The 21,283-nt window shown below is 41.0% G+C and overlaps 1 protein-coding gene across 1 annotated transcript in view; it reads right to left on the bottom strand.

Annotated features, from left to right (window-relative positions):
* The window catches only part of FTO (FTO alpha-ketoglutarate dependent dioxygenase), a 389,582-nt gene that overhangs the window by 213,420 nt on the left and 154,879 nt on the right, over positions 1–21,283 (bottom strand). Inside the window, exon 8 of the mRNA XM_060787826.2 lies at positions 3,738–3,862. Coding sequence (XP_060643809.2) covers positions 3,738–3,862 — 125 coding nt within the window. The remainder of the gene's footprint in view (positions 1–3,737; positions 3,863–21,283) is intronic.

The following is a 21,283-nucleotide window of genomic DNA, read 5'->3' as shown; positions in this document are numbered from 1 at the left end:
GATTTATAGTTCACCTACAATCAAAGAGCATTCTGAACCCCACCAACGACAGAATTGGGCCAAACTTCCCACACAGAACCCACATGACTAACAAAAAATATGTAAGGCCATCCAGTCCAACTCCCTTCACTAGGGCAAGAAAATATAATCAAAGCCCTCCTGACAAAGAGCCATCAAGCCATAGATATAGATAGATATATATGATTCACACACACAGAGATATAGTATCATAGATTTGAAAGGGACCCCTAAAGAAGGACAATGATATGTTGCCTGTTCCAGAGTAGGCCAACCAGACAATCTCTATATCAAGACTGACAAAGAAATAGCAAGAAATACTGTTTATCCACAAGCATAAAGACATTTCATATATTAGAAACCAACACTTTCTCATTACTTTAGTTTTGAGATCACCAGACTGGGCCACAGCAACGCATGGCAGGGGATGGCTAGTAGACTCATAAATAGACTCAAAACCCTCCACTAAGCTATTTATATTATTTACTCTACCCACTCAATTCCCCAATTGCAAGACTTACAGGGGACCCATGATGGCTCATGGGGATGGGAATGCCTGGATACGAAAGTTTCCTACATGATGTACTGAACAAAAAAACAAACAAACATCAGAGACAAGCTTTTGAGTTTCTGATAACGTCACATCAAGGTACATGGTATAAAAATAGACAGAGTTGGTATTGGCAGAGTTATCGGAAAGTTTCAAAATTTACCCAGATATAGCATTCCATTGATTTCAGACTGAGAAGTGGTAAATGACTACAGCAGCTACCTGTATCTTTAATGGCAATGTAATGAAATTGACTTGACCTGTCTTGAGACACAGCCTTTCATGACAAAAACATTGTTTTTATAAGTACTCTCCCTTGTTGTATGTGTCAAATGGGTCTTCTTCATGGTGTTATGGAAATCTGTGCAGCCCCATTACACTGAGATGTTGTGTCACCTTTGATAGCTGTGACGGCTATTTGAAAGAACCAGGGACAATTGTGTATCATGGCTGCTTGAAGGGCTAAATCAGACATGGCACACCTGGTATATCCCCACACAAGCCAAGTCAGGCTCATAGGAATCCAACCATTGGGCTAAATGATGCTAGCTGTATGACTCACGTTAATTTTTATCAGCATCTGCTTTCATATATCCAAATCTGGAACTGGGCCAGCCAAGCAGCTGATACTTACCACTGTTTATACAGAAGGCAAACCCTTTGAGAACCTTCAAAATAGTAGTGATGCTGATCATACATGTTTTACGAAGGGGAGTGATGAAAGGCAAAGCCTAAAACAATGCTATTTCTTTCCTAACCACTAAAGTAAAAGAGGAGTAGCGAGAATCAAGCTGTGTTGTACGTCCTACATCCAAGGGAATGCATGGTCATATATGGCATTAGTAGGAAATAAATATTCTGCGGAACCCATCCAGGAGAAAGACAGGACATTAAATAAATAACTAAATAATACTTCCAATATCTATGCATCATTGTAATAGCTGGACAGTAAAGAAGTTGACCGAAAGAAGCAGGATTCATTCATTTGAAATATGGTGCCATAGAAGAGTTATATGAATACAATGGACTTCCAAAAACAAATATATTCTAGAATAAATCAAAACCGATCTCTCATTTGAAGTGAAAATAACTATACTTCAGCCATACCATGTTCTACTCCATGTGAACAACCAGTTCTAGCAGTCTTCATCTCTTCCAGAAGCAAGTCTGTTGTGAATCTAATGGATCTTGATGGCTCTTCCAAGACCAAGTTTCCATAAAATAATTTACATCACAACAGTGACAGATTACAAAAACATATAGGCAAATCTTTCCTACACCTGGAAGTATGATGATTATGATGATTCCAGGTTGTCTTAAAGGATCCAGAGAGGATAGCAATGAAGAGTAACATTTTCCTACCAAAACATCTCCAGCACTTTGGCCCTGGTTCCAATATATTATTGGTGAGCTTACAATTTCAATTTGAAGTGGACTAAATGTTAGCAAACCATATCTGTAGCTCTGCAGAAATGTAATTGAAGCTGTTTGCAGTCATGTTCTATTTCCTTTTCTACATAACATGTTTGCATGGTTTAGAAAAGTTACTACAGTAGAGTCTCACTTATCCAACATAAACGAGCCGGCAGAAAGTTGGGAAAGGGAAAATGTTGTATAATAGGGAGGAATTAAGGAAAAGCCTATTAAATGTCAAATTACGTAATGATTTTACATATTAAGCACCCAAAATATCATGTATTGTCGAAGGCTTTCATGGTTGGAATCACTGAGTTGTAGGTTTTTCGGGCGATATGGCCATGTTCTAGAAGCACTCTCTCCTGAAGTTTCACCTGCATCTATGGGAAGCATCCTCAGAGGTTGTGAGGACCACACAAACTCTGAGGATGCTTGCCATAGATGCAGGCGAAACGTCAGGAGAGAATGTTTCTAGAATATGGCCTTATAGCCTGAAAAATCTAAAGGTAAAGGTTTTCTCCTGACATTAAGTCCAGTCATGTCTGACTCTGGGGTTGGTGCTCATCTTCATGTCTAAGCCGAAGAGCTAGCGTTGTCCATAGACACCTCCAAGGTCATGTGGCTAAGATGACTGCATGGAGCACCATTATCTTCCTGCCGGAGCGGTACCTATTGATCTACTCACATTTGCATGTTTTCAAACTGCTACGTTGGCAGAAGCTAGGGCTGACAGTGGATGCTCACGCCGCTTCCTGGGATCGAACTGTGACCTTTTGGTCAACAAGCTCAGCAGCTCAACGCTTTAACCCACTGCGCCACCGCAGGCCAAGTAAGAAATGTAAATCTTACTTTATTCTTACAAACCAGAAGAACACATTTGAAACATTTCTTCCTGGTGTTGTACCTTTTAATTGATGATTTTCACATTTCTGGCCTTTTTCCATGAAATTTTCATTTTTGCACAAAATTATGAAGATTTCCAACCAAACATGTCCATATAGCCTGCATGGAGCACCATTATCTTCCCGTCGGAGCAGTACCAATTGATCTACTCACATTTGCATGTAAAGGTTTTCCCCTGACATTAAGTCCAGTCATGTTGGTCTAGGGGTTGGTGCTCATATCCATTTCTAAGCTGAATAGCCAGTGTTGTTCATAGACCCCTCTAAGGTCATGTGGCCAGCATGAATGCATGGAGCGCTGTTACCTTCCCACTGGAGCGGCACCTATTGATCCACTCACATTTGCATGTTTTCGAACTACTAGGTTGACAGAAGCTGGGGCTGACAGCGGAAGCTCACACCACTCCCCACATTCAAACCTGCAACCTTTTGGTCAACAAGCTCAGCAAGTCAGTGCTTTAACCCACTGTGCCACTGGGGACTCCTGAAAAACCTACAACAACCCAAAATATCATGTTTTACAAAAGATTGACGGAGAAAGCAATTCAATACACAGTGACGTTATGTAGTAATTACTGTATTTACGAATTTAGCACCAAAACATTGCAATGTATTGAAACAGATGTGGATCCAGGTGGGAGGCAGACTGCGTTGGATAATACAGAACATTGGATGAGTGAAGGTTGGATAAGCGAGACTCTACTGTATATAGAACTAGGATTCTCAGAATCTTCCAGCCAAGCTAGTAGGGAATTTGGAGAGTCATAATCAAACATTAACGCTTTCAAGATCTTTATAAAAAATATGGAAAGATGGAACTTTTAAATGTTTTGTTTTCATCACATTCTCACCTTGTGAGCCATTCCTGGCGCAGCTCCTGACGTTCTATAAGGAGGGGCAAGAGGCAACCGATTTGTTCCTTTCTTTGTTCTTCCATCTGTTCTTCCTTTCGAAATTCACAGAGCAGGAGACTTGTCTTGGGAGGAGGGCAGGAAGGTAGACGGGAGAGGGGAGGGGTAGAACAGAAAAGACCATAAACATAATAAAACAAAAAGAGGAAACAAAGCATAAAATTAATTAAAAAGCCCCTAAGCAAATAGGGACAGCAAATCAATGGCCCTTTTTATTACAGTTCTACTGCTTTCCAGATCAATACAGTAAATGATGGTCAAAAATGGCCACCATCTATTTGGTATTTAATCAAAGAACATGGAGTGTAAGTAATACCTTAAAGCTTCATTGCCCTAAGTAACATGACAGACTGGCCATTCCAGCTCTCATTTTCACAGTACTGTTTTTCTTTTGCCCGATTGGCCGGACTATTATTAGAAATTATAGAAATTATGTATATAATTTGCTTATTTCTACAACTACCTTCCACAAACCTTTGTAAATAATGCATTTTGGTATTTTTATTTTTTGGGGGGAGGCTCTTTTCATGAGTTGCTTCTGAGACAGGTTGGGATTATCTATAATATAGAAGGTTGGGATTATTTTGAAGTTTCTTGTCCTTTCTTGTTTTGAAGTTTCTTATTTTCCCATCACACACCAGGTTTTTAAAAAACACGAATTGTTCAACAGCATTAACATTGAGAAATATCTGTTCTAAATTACAGCTCTCTCATCTTGCAGTGATAATCTGTGAAATCTTTTGTTGTTCATTCGTTCAGTCGTCTCCGACTCTTCATGACCTCATGGACCAGCCCACGCCAGAGCTCCCTGATGGCCGTCACCACCCCCAGCTCCTTCAAGGTCAGTCCAGTCACTTCAAGGATGCCATCCATCCATCTTGCCCTTGGTCGGCCCCTCTTCCTTTTGCCTTCCACATTCCCCAGCATAATTGTCTTCTCTAGGCTTTGCTGTCTCCTCATAATGTGGCCAAAGTACTTCAACTTTGTCTCTAGTATCCTTCCCTCCAATGAGCAGTCGGGCTTTATTTCCTGGAGAATGGACTGGTTGGATCTTCTCGCAGTCCAAAGCACTCTCAGAACTTTCCTCCAACACCACAGCTCAAAAGCATCGATCTTCCTTTGCTCCGCCTTCCTTATGGTCCAGCTCTCACATCCGTAGGTTACTACAGGGAATACCATGGCTTTGACTAGGTGGATCTTTGTTGCCAGTGTGGTGTCTACTCTTCACTATTTTATCGAGATTGGACATTGCTCTCCTCCCAAGAAGGAAGCGTCTTCTGATTTCCTGGCCACAGTCTGCATCTGCAGTGATCTTTGCACCTAGAAATACAAAGTCTGTCACGGCCTCCACATTTTCTCCCTCTATTTCCCAATTGTCAATCATTCTTGTTGCCATAATCTTGGGTTTTTTTGATGTTTAGCTGCAACCCAGCTTCTGCGCTTTCTTCTTTCACCTTGATTAGAAGGCTCCTCAGCTCCTCCTCGCTTTCGGCCATCAGCGTGGTGTCATCCGCATATCTGAGGTTGTTGATATTTCTTCCAGTGAAGTCTTAGCTCTGCCTTTTTCTCTACTCAGCTTCCGTTCCCCCTGTTTATAGGTTTCCCCAATAGTGTAGATCAGGGGTCCTCAAACTAAGGCCCTGGGGCCAGATGTGGCCCTCCAAGGTCATTTACCCGGCCCTCACACAGGGTCAACCTAAGTCTGAAACGACTTGAAAGCACACAACAACAATCCTATCTCATCAGCCAAAAGCAGGTCCACACTTCCCACTGAAATACTAATAACTTTATAATTGTTAAAATTGTTCTTCATTTTAATTATTGTATTGTTTAAAGTATTTTTGCACTACAGATAAGTTATGTGCAGTGTGCATAGGAATTCATGGCTTTTTCAAATTATAATCAGGCCCTCCAACAGTTTGAAAGACTGTGACATGGCCCTCTGTTTAAAAAGTTTGAGAACCACTGGTGTAGATTATACCTTCCTTTATATTAGTTTTGGGTGGTGCATAACACTCCCCAGAGGCCAGCCTTAGTTGGTCTGGTTACATCCCGTATAGACTACTGCAACGCTCTCTACGTGGGGTTGCCTCTGAAGACTGCCCGGAAACTGCAATTAGTCCAACGAGCGGCAGCCAGATTACTAACAGGAGCAGGGTACAGGGAGCATACTACTCCTCTGTTGCGCCAGCTCCACTGGCTGCGAATTAGCTTCCGAGCACAATTCAAAGTGCTGGAGTTGACCTATAAATCCCTAAACAACTCCAGCCCAGTTTACCTGTCCTAACGGATTCTCCCCTATGAACCATCAAGGTTGTTAAGATCTTCTGGAGGGGCCCTGCTCTCAGTCCAACCATCCTCGCAATCGTGTCTGGTGGGGACGAGGGACAGGGCCTTCTGTGTGGTGGCCCCTCGGCTCTGGAACTCTCTCCCATTGGAGATTAGAACTGCCCCTTCCCTCCTGACCTTTAGAAAGTTGGAGGAAACCTGGCTTTGGAATCTGGCATTTGATGAATGAGGCAATGACTTTTGACCACACGGACGGATGGGGATGAATAGTGATTTTTATGCTAACGACTTGCTTTATATAATTATATGATAGTACTTTAATGTGTTTATATTAGTGTATTATTAATGTGATGTTTTTAAACTATTGTGTATGAACTCCCTTGTTGTAAAACAGCCTGAGTCCCTTGTTGGAGGTGAGAAGACCGGTATATAAAAGTTCTAAATAAATAAATAAATAAATATTCCATTTGCCTGTATAGAGCTCTCTTGCTGGACTCCTCCCTTTTTTCTACAGTCACTAGAGGCTTGGGGCATTATCTGGTATCCTAGGCCCAAGCAATCCAAAAACAGGTATCCTTAGCACCTGCATTCAGCAGTATTTTTATCCCAGCAGTCCAAAGGACAACGGAAGCTTATGACCAGCTTATGCTTCACAAGACAAAAGATTGAGACAGTTTATAATCATCGCTTTGCATCAGAGGAAGAAGACTCCAGAGAGATGACTGCAGCCAGTAAAGCCTCCTTTTGTAATGTATTGTTTTAAGTTATCTTATGATAGTCCCAGGTGGAGTTAACCCTTTATTCATCTTGTTTGCAGTAAACTCATTTTGGTTATCTTTTCACCTTGCCCAAAATGCCTCTGTTTGCTAAGGGTCTTAACAGAAGGTATACAAATAGCCCCTAAGTAAAACCAGACACTATCATTTTCCCAAAGGCTCGGGTGTGCCATCACACAATCCAAGACGTTTTGTGTCCTGGGATACCCCATACTTTCATGGACAGAGGTAGAATGGGCTACCAGTTCCATTTTAGCTCAACAATCACAGTTTCTCCTCCAAACATTTCCTAGCTTCTACTGGCTGAGGATGCTGCTTTGCCCAGTCCTACCCAATGATTTTAAAGTGCAAAGATATATCACTGAAAACTAAAGTTAGCACGGTCCATACTATCATATACCCTATTTCTATGTAAACTATAACTTCCAAACTCAAGGTCAATGCCCAACAAACCCTTCCAGTATTTTCTGTTGGTCATGCGGGTCCTGTGTGCCAAGTTTGGTTCAATTCCATCATTGGTGGAGTTCAGAATGTTCTTTGATTGTAGGTGAACTATAAATCCCAAAAACTACAACTCCCAAATGACAAAATCACACACACACACTCCCAAACCCACCAGTATTCAAATTTGGGTGAATCGGGTATTTGTGCCAAATTTGGTCCAGTGAAGGAAAATACATCCTGCATATATTTACATTACAATTCATAATGGTAGAAAAGTTACAATTATGAAGTAGCAACGAAAATAATTTTATGGTTGGGGGTCACCACAACATGTGGAATTGTGCTAAGGGGTCGCGGCATTAGGAAGGTTGAGAAACACTGAACTAAGTTAAGAAATTGCATCATGAAAGGGTTTCTGGTGTTTGCCCCATTTGAATAACCCAAGTTAAAAATATATGTTAGAAGGAGAAAAGAGGTGTTCTGATTGTCAGAGGTTAAGAGTTCAAAAAATTCAACCTAAGATGTTATCAAATGGGAAGGCCATTTCCTCAAATCAACACCGATTTCAAAAAATCAGTCAAAAACCTCCTGAAAAGATGGAAGAGATCTTCTTTTGAAAGCTGTGTGTCCTATCACGTAAGGTCAACTTGGAGCTCTTCATTCATCTAATGAACTTTAATGACAGATAATTGTCTACAGAGGCCCTATTTTACTCAACGGTGAGTGATGTCTTCAAGCTTTGGATTCAACTTTGGTTTGAGCATTCTTGCTTCCTGCTTGGGACCCAAGGTCGGCAGAATAAACAAACAAGGCCTGCAAGTCTCCCTTATCTTCCCGGCCTCTCAGCATAGAATTTTTGGAGAGTGGGAATGTTTAAGATCTGTTGAAGTTATCTTTCTTCTGGCCCCTGTGTTGGCAAGAGCACATCCTGAACAGGCCCTGGAAAGAGATAACACACCAGGGCTTGGAAGATACTGGAAAGACAAGAGTTGGTCTTCCTGGGTTAATTATTGCCATCAATAACCCTCAAAGACGCTTTGGGCATTTGCAAAAACCACTCCATCACCTTTTCTTTCCCTTGGAGACCCTTTTATTTTCTCCATAGACACATTTTACACAAATAGTTGCCATCCCCGGAATGAAACAGGCCAATGTTTGCAGAGTCCTGTTTTATTTTGTCAACAAATTAGGGTTTGTTTTGTTTTTTGCCAGGAGATCTAATGTACTCGTTAGTCTTTCCAAAGAGATTAGGAGGATAAATCTCTGAGCTTTTGCTAAGCTGTTCCCACTTCAAGGTAAGTAGTCTTAACAGCTAATAATCTATAGCAAACAAAAGTGGCGTGGGAGGGAAGGAACTTGTGTTGGCAAGCCGTGAGGTCCTCATAATCCATTCCCTCTAATTATCCAGACTGTGACAGCAGCAGCATTCATAATAACACACACATTGTTGTGAAGATTAGATGGGGTAAAGGAGATCCATGGACTCTCCTACAATCCTGTTGGTAGAAAGATAACATGTGTGTCACATTTATTAGTTATACTGATGTGTTATCTTTCCACTAGGCTTGGGCGGTTTCGTTCGTTAATTTTGTAATTCGTTATTAATTCGTATTTAAATTAGCTTACGATCCGATATTGAGCCATTTTGGAATAGTGTGAGGAGTAATTAAGAATCGAAACAATTTTTCCAATTTTCGTAATTATTTCGTAATTATTTTCGTAATATAATATAATAATATATAATATATAATACAATATATTATAATAATATTATAATATAATATAATAATATATAATATAATAATATTATAATATAATAATATTATAATATAATAATATTATAATAATATAATATTATAATAATATAATATAATATATAATATAATAATATATAATATAATATAATATAATAATATATAATATAATATATATAATATAATATATTATAATAATATAATATACAATAATATAATATAATAATATATATAATATAATATAATAATATATAATATAATAATATTATAATATAATATATAATAATATAATATAGTTGTTGTTTGTTTTATCACACCAACAGTCAACAACAGAGGGAGAGGGAAGCTTCAGAAGTTCCCCCTGTCCCATTTGGAGGTTTTTTTAGCATACTGCGCAATCGCGTCCGCCATTAACGAATCAATTCAAAATTTATGAAATTTCGTAAATTTCGAACTTTTTTAAAGAAAAAATTCGGAATTCGTTAAAAAAACGAAACACAATGGACCCCCTAAAAACGAAACAAGTTTAGAAACAAATTTTTCCGTTGTTACCCAAGCCTACTTTCCACCAACAGGATTGTAGGAGAGTCCATGGATCTCCTTTACCCCATCTAATATTCACAACAATCCTTTGAGGAACATCAAGAGTTTAAGATCCTCTGGGGAGGCCCTGCTCTTGGCCCCACCTCTATCACAAGTGAGATTGGTGGGGATGAGGAGCAGGGCCTTCTCGGTGGTGGCCCCTCGCCTGTGGAATTCACTTCCTGGGGAAATTAGGTCATCGACATCCCTCCTCTCTTTTAGAAGGAAATTAAAAACATGGATATGGGACCAGACCTTTGGGTAATCTGGCAGACAGACAAAGGACATTGACGACTAGAATTGGATAGGATTATGACAATGCAGAATGAACTTACGGACTTTGAGCTTGGCAAACGTTGATCATTAGATTGCTTTTTATTAGTTATGGTGTATAACTGGATTGTTTTAAATTGTTTTTAATTGTTGCTGATATATATTTTATCTTATTATCTGTATTGTTGGCATCGAATTGTGCCTTTTGTAAGCCGCCCTAGGGTTGAGAAGGGCGGGGTAGAAATGCGTGAAATAAATAAATAAATAAATAAATAAGATGAAATACAATCACTGGCTATTTAGTTATTTATTTGCTACATTTGTATACCGCCCCTCTCAGCCTGCAGAAGATTCAGGGCAGTTTAAAGTCAATATCAAAACATAAGAATACAATAAAAACAATTAAGATAATATAAAATCATGATAAAATCCATAAAATATGTGCCATTCAAGTCTCCTTATTGAAACATTATCCAATTACATTCGTCCAGTCAGTCCATTTTCCTATGTCCATTATGCTGTGTTTGCAAACGCTTGCTCGAAAAGCCATGTCTTAACTTTCTTCTGAAATGTTAAAAGGGAGGGGGCCAATCTAATATCCCTAAGGAGGTGATTCCATAGCTGAGGGGCCACCACTGAGAAGGTCCTGTCTCTCGTCCCTGCCAGCCATGCTTGCGACAAAAGCGAGATCGAGAGCAGGTCCCACACAGATGATCTTAAAATCCTAGAAGGTTCATAAGGGGAAATGCATTCGGACAGATAAGTTGGGCCAGAACCATTTAGGTCAGGGGTCCTCAAACGTTTTAAACAGAGGGCCAGGTCATAGTCCCTCAAACTGCTGGAGGGCCGGATTATAATTTGAAAAAAAAAACATGAATGAATTCCTATGCACACTGCACATATCTTAGTTGTAGTGCAAAGAACATTTAAAAGCAATACAATAAGTAAAATGAAGAATAATTTTAACAAATGTAAGTTTATTAGTATCTCAATGGGAAGTGTGGTGCCTGCTTTTGGCTGATGAGATAGCATTGTTGTTGTTGTTGTTGTTGTTGTTATTGCTGTGTGTTTTCAAGTTGTTTCAGGCTTAGGTTGACCCTGAGCAAGGGCCGGGTAAATGACCTTGGAGGGCCGTATTCAGCCCCCAGGCCTTAGTTTGAGGACCCCTGGTTTAGGTCTTTATAGGCTAAAGCCAGCACTTAGAATTGTGCCCAGTAGCAAACTGGCAGCCAGTGGAGCTGGCGCAACAAAGGGGTTGTGTGCTCCCTGAGTGCCACTCCTGTTAGCAATCTGGCTGCTGTCCATTGGACCAATTGAAGCTTCTGGACAGTCTTCAAAGGCAACCCCACATAGAGAGCGTTGCAGTAGTCTATATGGGATGTAACCAGAGCGTGGACTACCGTGGCCAAGTCAGACTTCCCAAGGTACGGGTGCAGCTGGTGCACAAGTTTTAACTGTACAAATGCTCCCCTGGTCACCACTGAAACCTGAGGTTCCAGGCTCAGCAATGAATCCAAGATCACACCCAAGCTGCGAAACTGTGTTTTCAGGGGGAGTGTAACCCCATCCAACACAGGCTGTAAGCCTATGTCCTGTTCGGCCTTGCGACTGACCAGAAGGACCTCTGTCTTGTCTGGATTCAGTATAAAAGTTTAGAAAACAAATCAACCAGACAATCTATATAAATAAAAATGTAATGTTCGTTACATTTTGCCATCATCCAGACCGTCACAGTGGCCAAGCACCGGTTCAACCAAAAGTCAACCACTGGGATTCATGGCATAATGAGGATCTGATTTCAGACCTCTCTAGAAGGGATGTGCGAAATGGCACAGAATCCATTCTGTTTCCGTTCTGTTTTTGGGAAAATTCTTCCCACCAAACCCTTTCAGTATTTTCTGTTGGTCATGGAAGAACTGTGGGACAAGTTTGGTTCAATTGCATCGTTGGTGGGGTTCAGAATGCTCTTTGATTGTAGGTGAAATATAAATCAAAGCAACTACAACTCCCAAATGACAAAATCAATTTTTTTATTGAAGGACATAGATTGGGTTGTTAGGTGTCTTGTGTCCAAATGTGGTGTCAATTCGTCCAGTGGTTTTTGACTTCTGTTAATCCCACAAACGAACATTACATTTTTATTTATATAGATTGTCTGGTTGATTGGTTTTCTAAACTTTTATACTTTCCTTTCTTCCAACTTAGCTTTGTTTTAACTCACATTGGGTCCCATATCAGGACAAAAGTGGGATATAAATTCAATTAATGAAGTAAATAAACAAAACATTGACTAAGACTGGCCCGTCGTGCTACAATTTAGCTTGAATGGTTCGTCCATTCAGATCATATGTTTCCCATCCTACCTCCCAATGCACTTACTTGGCGCAAACTCATTGGTAACACTCTGGTGCAAATCTTGGGTATGTTTTCAGTTATCACCTACCAATTGCGACACATTACTCTCAAACGTTGGACTATTTTTGTTTATTAGCATGCCATGCTTGATATCAGGGTTTCACTCAACAACTTCTGCAGGAGGGGTTTGATTTGGGGGGGGGGGTAATGATTTCTTCTCTTTTTTTTTCCTCCCAATGAAAAATGGCCCCATGTTTCTGGAAGAAAAGCAAAGGGAGGGACGAGGGGAACGAAGTGACGAGGAAAAGGGGGAGGTTGTTTATAGAAGCCAGCTGTTCAGGCATTGGCGCCAGCAACTTCTCATCCTGCTATTTTACGCCTGCGACCCCCTCTTCCCCCCCCCCCCCTTAGTCTTTCTTAGCCCAGCCCAGGTATAACTAAAACCCTGGACTTCAATGCTTCGGAGAGCGAGCGCTCAACTGATTCTGTAGCATGATTAATTGCCAAAGACATGGCCGGCCATATGGAACAGAGAAAGCATCAAGTAATTCATACTTCTGTATATGATCATTTTGGCCCCTGTTGTTTTAATGTACAGGAAAGAGCGAGCCGAGCACAGACCTGGTGTCTTGCCCTTGACAGCCCATTAAGAAATCTCAAAGCACCTAGTTGAAGTTGTGCTGTTGGCTTTTCAATAGCAGCCCAATAAAACAGGAGCAAAGCTTTTCCAGTGAGTCTTAAATCTTTCACATACAGTACATTAACCGCTGCTGCTAAAAACAACTGGTTTCTTATGATAGGAAATGGGATTTGATTTCTGGCCTCTGCATACGTACCAAAAAAGCCTTTTTCTGACCTTTGCAAGGTTTACAAAAAACGTTGCTTTCTCTGTCTCTTCCCATGCAACTGCCCCCCACTTCCACCCCTTCATTTCGGCTTTCCTCCCCACGATTTTCTAAGTTTGTTGCTGCGGTAGCTCCTAATAGACTTGTTTAAGGCTCAATATATGCTGTGCTTACTAGGTAGAGAAAGACAGACTTGGGGAAGCGGAGGGGAAAAGATATTATTATTAAGTGCTCTCTGCTTACAAAAATCACAGCCGCTTACAACATGCACTGTCTTTAAATAACCCACGCAACATACAAAAAGTAGCAGTGGAGTGCAAAACTGGGGTGAGAAACACCATAAATGTGTTTGCTTTTATTAGAGAAGGAGACAAATCATTAGGGTTCATAGAATCATAGAGTTGGAAGAGACCTCATGGGCCATCCAGTCCAACCCCCTGCCAAGAAGCAGGAAAATTGCATTCAAAGAACTCCTGACAGATGACCATCCGGCCTCTATTTAAAAGCTTCCAAAGAAGGAGCCTCCATCACACTCTAGGGCAGAGAGTTCCACTGGTGAACGGCTCTCACAGTCAGGAAGTTCTTCCTAATGTTCAGATGGAATCTCCTTTCTTGTAGTTTGAAGCCATTGTTCCATTGCGTCCTAGTCTCCAGGGAAGCAGAAGACAAGCTTGCTCCCTCCTCCCTGTGACTTCCTCTCACATATTAATACATGGCTCTCATCATGTCTCCTCTCAGCCTTCTCTTCTTCAGGCTAAACATGCCCAGCTCTTTAAGCTGCTCCTAGAATCATAGAATCATAGAATCAAAGAGTTGGAAGAGACCTCATGGGCCATCCAGTCCAACCCCATTCTGCCAAGAAGCAGGAATATTGCATTCAAATCACCCCTGACAGATGGCCATCCAGCCTCTGTTTAAAAGCTTCCAAAGAAGGAGCCTCCACCATACTCCGGGGCAGAGAGTTCCACTGATGAACAGCTCTCACAGTCAGGAAGTTCTTCCTAATGTTCAGATGGAATCTCCTTTCTTGTAGTTTGAAGCCATTGTTCCATTGCATGCTAGACTCCAGGGCAGCAGAAAACAAGCTTGCTCCCTTCATCCCTGTGACTTCTTCTCACATCTTTATACATGGCTATCATATCTCCTCTCAGCCTTCTCTTCTTCAGGCAAAACACGCCCAGCTCTTTAAGCCGCTCCTCATAGGGCTTGTTCTCCAGACCCTTTTTTGTTTTGTTAAACAAAAAAGAGAGCTTGGCTTGTTTTTAAGGTAGTCTCCTTTGGAATTATCCTGAATTGCCCTTGGGTGGAAAATACTCTTCTGATGTGACACTGGGGTCAAATAGAACCCAGCTGTCATCCTTTTTAAAGAGAAACCAAACATGTCTATTTGATATCTCAATTTTTTCCTCAAAAAAATAAAAATATTTAACGGTTTTTCCATTTTTTAATATATTTCGTAGGCAACATTCAAGATGACAGTTGTCTCATGGTACTGTTGTCTTCTGGGAACCTATAGTTTGGAGAGGCACTACAACTCTCACCACACTGTAGAATTAATGCAATTTGTTTGTTGATGATGATAATGGTTCAGTCGCTTCCGACTCTTCGTGACCTCATGGACCAGCCCACGCCAGAACTCCCTATCAGCCGTGGCCACCCCCAGCTCCTTCAAGGTCAAGTCAGTCACTTCAAGGCTACCATCCATCCATCTTGCCCTTGGTCAGCCCCTCTTCCTTTTTCCTTCCATTTTCCCCAGCATCATTCTCTTCTCCAAGCTTTCATGCTTTCTCATTATGTCGCCAAAGTACTTCATCTTTGCTTCTAAGATCCTTCCCTCCAGTGAGTAGCCGTGCATTATTTCATGGAGTATGGATTGGTTTGATCTTCTCGCGGTCCAAGGCACTCTCAGAATTTTCTTTCAACACATCAGTTCAAAAGTATGGACTATTTTGATCTTCTTGTGGTACAAAGGCACTCAAGCTTATTTCCTGGAGGATGGACTGGTTTGCTCTTCTCATGGTCCAAGGCACTCTCAGCACTTTCCTCCAGCACCAAAGTTCAAAAGCATCTATCTTCCTTTGCTCAGCCTTCCTTGTGGTCCAGCTCTCACATCCATAGGTTACCATAGGGAATACCATTGCTTTAACTATGTGGATCATCGTTGCCAATGTGATGTCGCTACTCTTCACTATCTTATTGAGATTGGTCATTGCTCTCCTCCCAAGAAGTAAACATCTTCTGATTTCCTGGCTGCAGTCTGCATCTGCAGTCATCTTCACACCTAGAAATATAAAGTCTGTCACTGTCTCCATGCTTTCTCCCTCTATTTGCCAGTTATCAAACTGTCTTGCCATCATCTTGGTTTCTTTTATGTTTAAGTGCAACTCAGCTTTTGCACTTTCGTCTTTCACAATGGTTATAAGGCTCCTCAGCTCTTCTTCACTTTCATCCATCAAAGTGGTATCATCTGCATATCTAAGGTTTTTAATGTTTCATCCAGCAATGCAGTTTGACGTCACTTCAATTGCTGTGGCTCAGTGCTATGGGACTGTGGGATATAAGGGCTTTGGCCTTTTCTGCCAAAGAGTGCTGATGCCCCACTGAACTACACATCCCAGGATTCCATAGAATTGAGATAGGGTAGTTAAAGTGGTGTCAAACTGCATCAATTCTACAATCTGGCTGAAGCTTGACTGAGATTCTGGTATCCACAGGGACTCCTGGAACTAAACCACTGCAGATATACCCACAGTACTACCAAAAAATGTCATATTGTGGAATGAAAAGACTCGCTTAAAAAGTTAAAATATCTTCAAATATCTTGTACAGTTAAAAACCAGTACAGAAAAAAATCCACTCCTTCCTTTTCAAGGCTCTTAAAATCAGTGTTAAAAAGTTTTATGTCTGCTGCAAGGTTCTTCTGACAGCGTTTGACATATGTTAGCAGAAACATTATTGCTGGCACTTTCCTTTACTCAAAATATTTACTTAGGAAGGCTTTTGTAGAAGCTTCCTTCTTCTTTTTGTGAAAAAAAATTGATGTTCATATTACTCCTGTTCCCTATGGAAGTCTTTGGTGGGGAATCTCAGCCTCTGGAAGTAGGAGTTCCTTATGCCAAAGAAAATGACCCAACCATTATAGTCATCCAGGCAAATGGGAAAATGCATAAATATTCTCTTCTCTAACTACCTCATTGGAAAACTTGGCCCACATTTTTGAGAAGGTGGGGAAGATCTGCAGAGAGGCTGTGCTGCTTAGAAAAACACCTGATTTAATTCTGTTGCTCAACTCTTTAAAAACAGAGGTCTGCAAAAGGCACTCTATGAAAGCAATGGCTACCCATTGGAGGATGTTATGACGGAACTCCCCAGTATACATACATACATACATACATACATACATACATACATACGAGTGACCATTTTCACTGAAGGGACACAGTTATACCTCCTGGGAAGAAAGTGTTGGACAAGTAGGCACTGGATAGCTTCTTTTGCACTGGCCAAAGAAGCATTCATAGGTTTCTATTATGTTTGCATAAGTTTATTTATTTATTGTGTCAAGAGCAACCAGACATTTGTATTACATTTTTAACAAAACAAACAAACAGACAGACAAAACACAGAGTTTGCAAGCTTGGTAATTGATTAAATGTCCTTTGACCAGTATCTGGCAACTTGGAGTGCTTCCAGTGTTGCTGCAAGAAGGTCCTCCATTGTGCATGTGGCAGGGCTCAGGTTGCATTGCAGAAGGTGGTCAGTGGTTTACTCTTCTCCACACTCGCATGTCATGGATTCCACTTTGTGGCACCATTTCTGAAGGTTGGCTCTGCATCTCGTGGTGCCAGAGCGCAGTCTGTTCAGCGCCTTCCAAGTCGCCCAGTCTTCTGTGTGCCCAGGGGGGAGTCTCTCATTTGGTATCAGCCATTGATTGAGGTTCTGGGTTTGAGCCTGCCACTTTTGGACTCTCGCTTGCTGGGGGGTTCCAGCCAGTGTCACTGTAGATCTTAGAAAACTATTTCTTGATTTAAGTCGTTGACATGCTGGCTGACATCCAAACAGGGGAAGAGTTGGAGATGTCTCTGCCTTGATCCTTTCACTATTGGCTGCTACTTCCCGGCGGATGTCAGGTGGTGTGATACTGGCTAGACAGTATAATTTCTCCAGTGGTGAATAAGTCATAAGTCATCAAGGGGATTCCAGACATGAAAGCAAGTAAACAAGGACTTCCTAAACATAATACAAGGTTTACTTCCATTGGGCACTGTTTGAAATGGCACTTAAAACTATGGGCACCTTTTGGGGATGTTCTGGGGCTGCTAGCAGACAGATCGGCAATTGGAATGTCAATGTGAACTCCATTAGAATCCTCTTCCCATAGGTCCAATGTCTCCTTTTTGGTTAGAAAAAAACAATCAAACATGTACATAGGATTTCTGTTACTCTTATTTTCAGAGATGTATACCTGGGTTCTCTCTGTTTAGAAATAGGTAAACAAAGACGAGTAACAGGAAAAAGAGATTTAGTTTTGTTTTCAACCTGATTAATGCACTTTGGAGGGTGGATGGTGGAGAAAAAACTCAGAAACTATTATTGCTTCTGGCATGAATCTTTACTGAAGTATAACTTGCAGTTTTTCTGAGCCGTGTTCTGCTTTGATAAGCATATATTATTGGCTCATCTTCTAGAGATAATAGCTTCCTTTGCCTTCCTCGGTATATTTATACGTTCCATTTACACAGAGGAACAAGTGCAAAATGAAGCTTTCATATAAATACAGAGGGCATATTCCTCAGCTGGGTTTGCTAAGGATGAGCGGGTATGAGCTTTAGAAAAACACACTTGAAACACATCAAGGAGTACGATGGTTCTAAAAGAAAAGCCCCAAACTCCTCAATTCATATTTATACCGTTCACATAAGCAACTTGAAGAGAAGGAGGGGGAAAAGAAAACCAACAGGGGGGAAATATGATGATGACCTCGGAAGAGGGCTTAGAAAAGTCAGGTTTCAGACTATGGTTCTCCAAATTTATTTATTTATTATTTATTTACAGTATTTATATTCTGCCCTCCTCACCCCGCAGAGGACTCAGGGTGGATTACAATGTACATATACATGGCAAACATTCAATGCTATAGACACACAACATATATAGACAGACACACAGAGGTTATTTAAAATCCCAGCTTTTTCATGAGGGTATTCTGGCCACCAGGGGAGCTGTCGCTTCACCGTCCATTTGTGACACGGATGAAGTACTTCCTCATTCTTTGCATGCTTGCTGGAGATTTTTATGGCATTGTAAATTAGCCTCCCCACATAAGTAGTACCTAAATTTTCTACTTGACAGATGCAACTGTCTTTCGGGCTTCAAAGGCCGACAGCAAGCTACACAATTTGGTTGGAAGCTCACTCTGACCTGGGCTGGCTTTGAACTCATGACCTTTTGGTCAGTAGTGATCTTAATGCAGCTGACTCCCAGCCAGCTGTGCCACAGTCCCATATGATCACAATGTATGTCACCTGATCCTACAACCCTTATATGAAACTATGGAAAGGAGAGAATAGCATTGGATGGCCTAATGTAGTGGCTCAACTTAAAACAAAGTCATACCACTTTTGCTAAGCATCAGACTAAATGAGTAATCCATGTTTTGTTTGCTTGTTTTGGTTGGCATCTAGATTTGGCCAGATACAGTATAGTACTTGCATTGTTATAGAAGAAAAAGAGATCACATAGACCAATTATTTGTGTCAGTTTCATAGTTAGTCGTCCAATGCCATCTATATAAATCAAAATATAATGTCCTTTTGTGGGATTAACATAACTCAAAAACCACTGGACTAATTGACATGAAATTTGGACACAATACACCTATCATGACATCGATAGGTTGTCCTGATAGGTTGGGAAACACTAAAGATTCTAAGGCCCATGTTTTTAATCTGCAGACTGCATCCATTTCTAACCAGACAGTAAGTGTCCATTTCACATAGGAGACATGCTTTAGTTTCTTCTGAGTTTATAAGTGAAGTATTCTAACTGAGACCTCACATGAGTTGGAGAGCTGATGCCAATAAAGCAACACCCAAAGCAATTGGAGATCCGTGACCATGTGAAAACATTTATTCCACCAACAACATCCTCTTAACACTCCCAGGGACAAGGATAGGGTTTCTTTGGTGAACCCATTCCCCTTCTGCATGTCTCCAGGGCAAACTTTAACACCTGATGAATCATCAAATAAAATGATGGTAAGAGGATAGAAGGAAGGGAAAGTGTGTTGCTGAAAGTCAGCCAACTAGCTAGCCTTTCTGATTTGTAAAATAAAAGACAGAAGGAGAGAAGAAAGAAAGAAAGAAAGAAAGAAAGAAAGAAAGAAAGAATCTGTAAGGTCACTAAAATATATTCCAGGTCAAGAGATCAACATGACACACAAAAACCCTCCGCCACTGGAAAATCAATCAACTCGCTTGTGGTCAGACACATAGAACGCTAACCAACAAAAGGATGGATACAAAAATATGCTCTCCTTTGTGGCTTTAAAAAAAACCCACCACAACAAGAAGTTATTTAAACCTTGCAAACGCTCTTCACTCTCATCTTGCCCGTACAATACTACTTTGGATAGAAATAAAAGGGGGCCCACTGATATTGTCGCCATGCCATGGGGTTAAGCATGTGACCTCCGAGGATGGTGAACTCGCATTGGGAAAACAGGAGACAGCGCTTGACAATATATACAAGAATTACTGCTGTTGGGGAAAAGGGAAGACAATTAAAAACACTCCAGAATGTTTGTCAGACAGCTGTTCCAGTTTCAGCCCCATCTGACCTCTAAAGATGGTACGTGTTTCAGCCCGACCACTTCAACATTTTAAGTGTTTATTAAAGTGGGGGGAGAGACAAAACAAAGGAAACAGGGAGGAGCAGATTGCTCGATTTATGCCCGGCGGTTTTCTTGTAAAAATATGCTTCGCCACATTACTGGGTATCACCATCTGGGCATCCACTCCTCCCCAGCTTCTGCACAATGACTGTTAAAGATCTGGGAGGAAAGATGAAGGACAGAAACAAAAGAGTAATACAGAGGACAGGGAGCATGCTTGAAAAGAAAAGAAAAATGTGTTTCTTCAGGTTAGGATAGTAAACAAGAAGCAGGGCTGGATGAACGGATTTTCATTTCTTTTCCTACAACACAACTCCAAGAATTCCATCATCTATCTATATAAATAAAAATGTAATGTTAGTTTGTGGGATTAACAGAACTCAAAAACCACTGGATGAATTGACACCAAATTTGGACACAAGACACCTAACAACCCAAATGTATGTCCTTCACTCAAAAAAATGATTTTGTCATTTGGGAGTTGTAGTTGCTGGGATTTATAGTTAACTACAATCGAAGAACTCCAAAACTCTGAACTCCACCAACGAGGGAATTGAACCAAACTTGGCACAGTTTTCCCATATTTATTTATCGTGTCATCCGCAACCAGAACATTGTATTACATTTCTACCAGAACAAAACAAACAAACAGATAAAACAAAAAAACAAAAAACAAAAAACCCACAAATTTTGCAAACTTGGTAGCTGATTAAATGTCCTTTGATCAGTATCTGGCCACTTGGAGTGCCTCTGGTGTTGCCGCAAGAAGGTCCTCCATCGTGCATGTTGCAGGGCTCAGGTTGCATTGCAGCATGTGGTCTGTGGTTTGCTCTTCTCCGCACTCGCATGTCGTGGATTCAACTTTGTAGCCCTATTTCTTAAGATTGGCTCTGCATCTCGTGGTGCCAGAGCGCAGACTGTTCAGTGCCTTCCAAGTTTTCCCGTGACCAACAGAAAAAACTGGAAGGGTTCAGTGGGCAGTGCCCTTTGGTTTTGGAGTTGTAGTTCACCTACATCCAGAGATCACTGTGGACTCAAACAATGATGGATCTGGACCAAACTCTACACGGATACTCAATATGCCCAAATGTGAACAATGGTAGAGTTTGGGGAAAATAGAATCTTGACATTTGGGAGTTGTAGTTGCTGGGATTTATAGTTCACCTACAATCCAAGAGCATTCTGAATCCAACCAACAATAGAATTGGGCCAAACCTCCCACACACAACCCCCATGTGGCCCACAGCAACGCGTGGCAGGGGATGGCTATTCTATA

Source organism: Anolis sagrei, chromosome 8, assembly GCF_037176765.1.
Source record: "Anolis sagrei isolate rAnoSag1 chromosome 8, rAnoSag1.mat, whole genome shotgun sequence".
Classification (NCBI taxonomy): Eukaryota; Metazoa; Chordata; class Lepidosauria; order Squamata; family Dactyloidae; genus Anolis; species Anolis sagrei.
The sequence above is the reverse complement of the archived record's forward strand: the minus strand, read 5'-3'. Positions and strand labels throughout refer to the sequence as shown.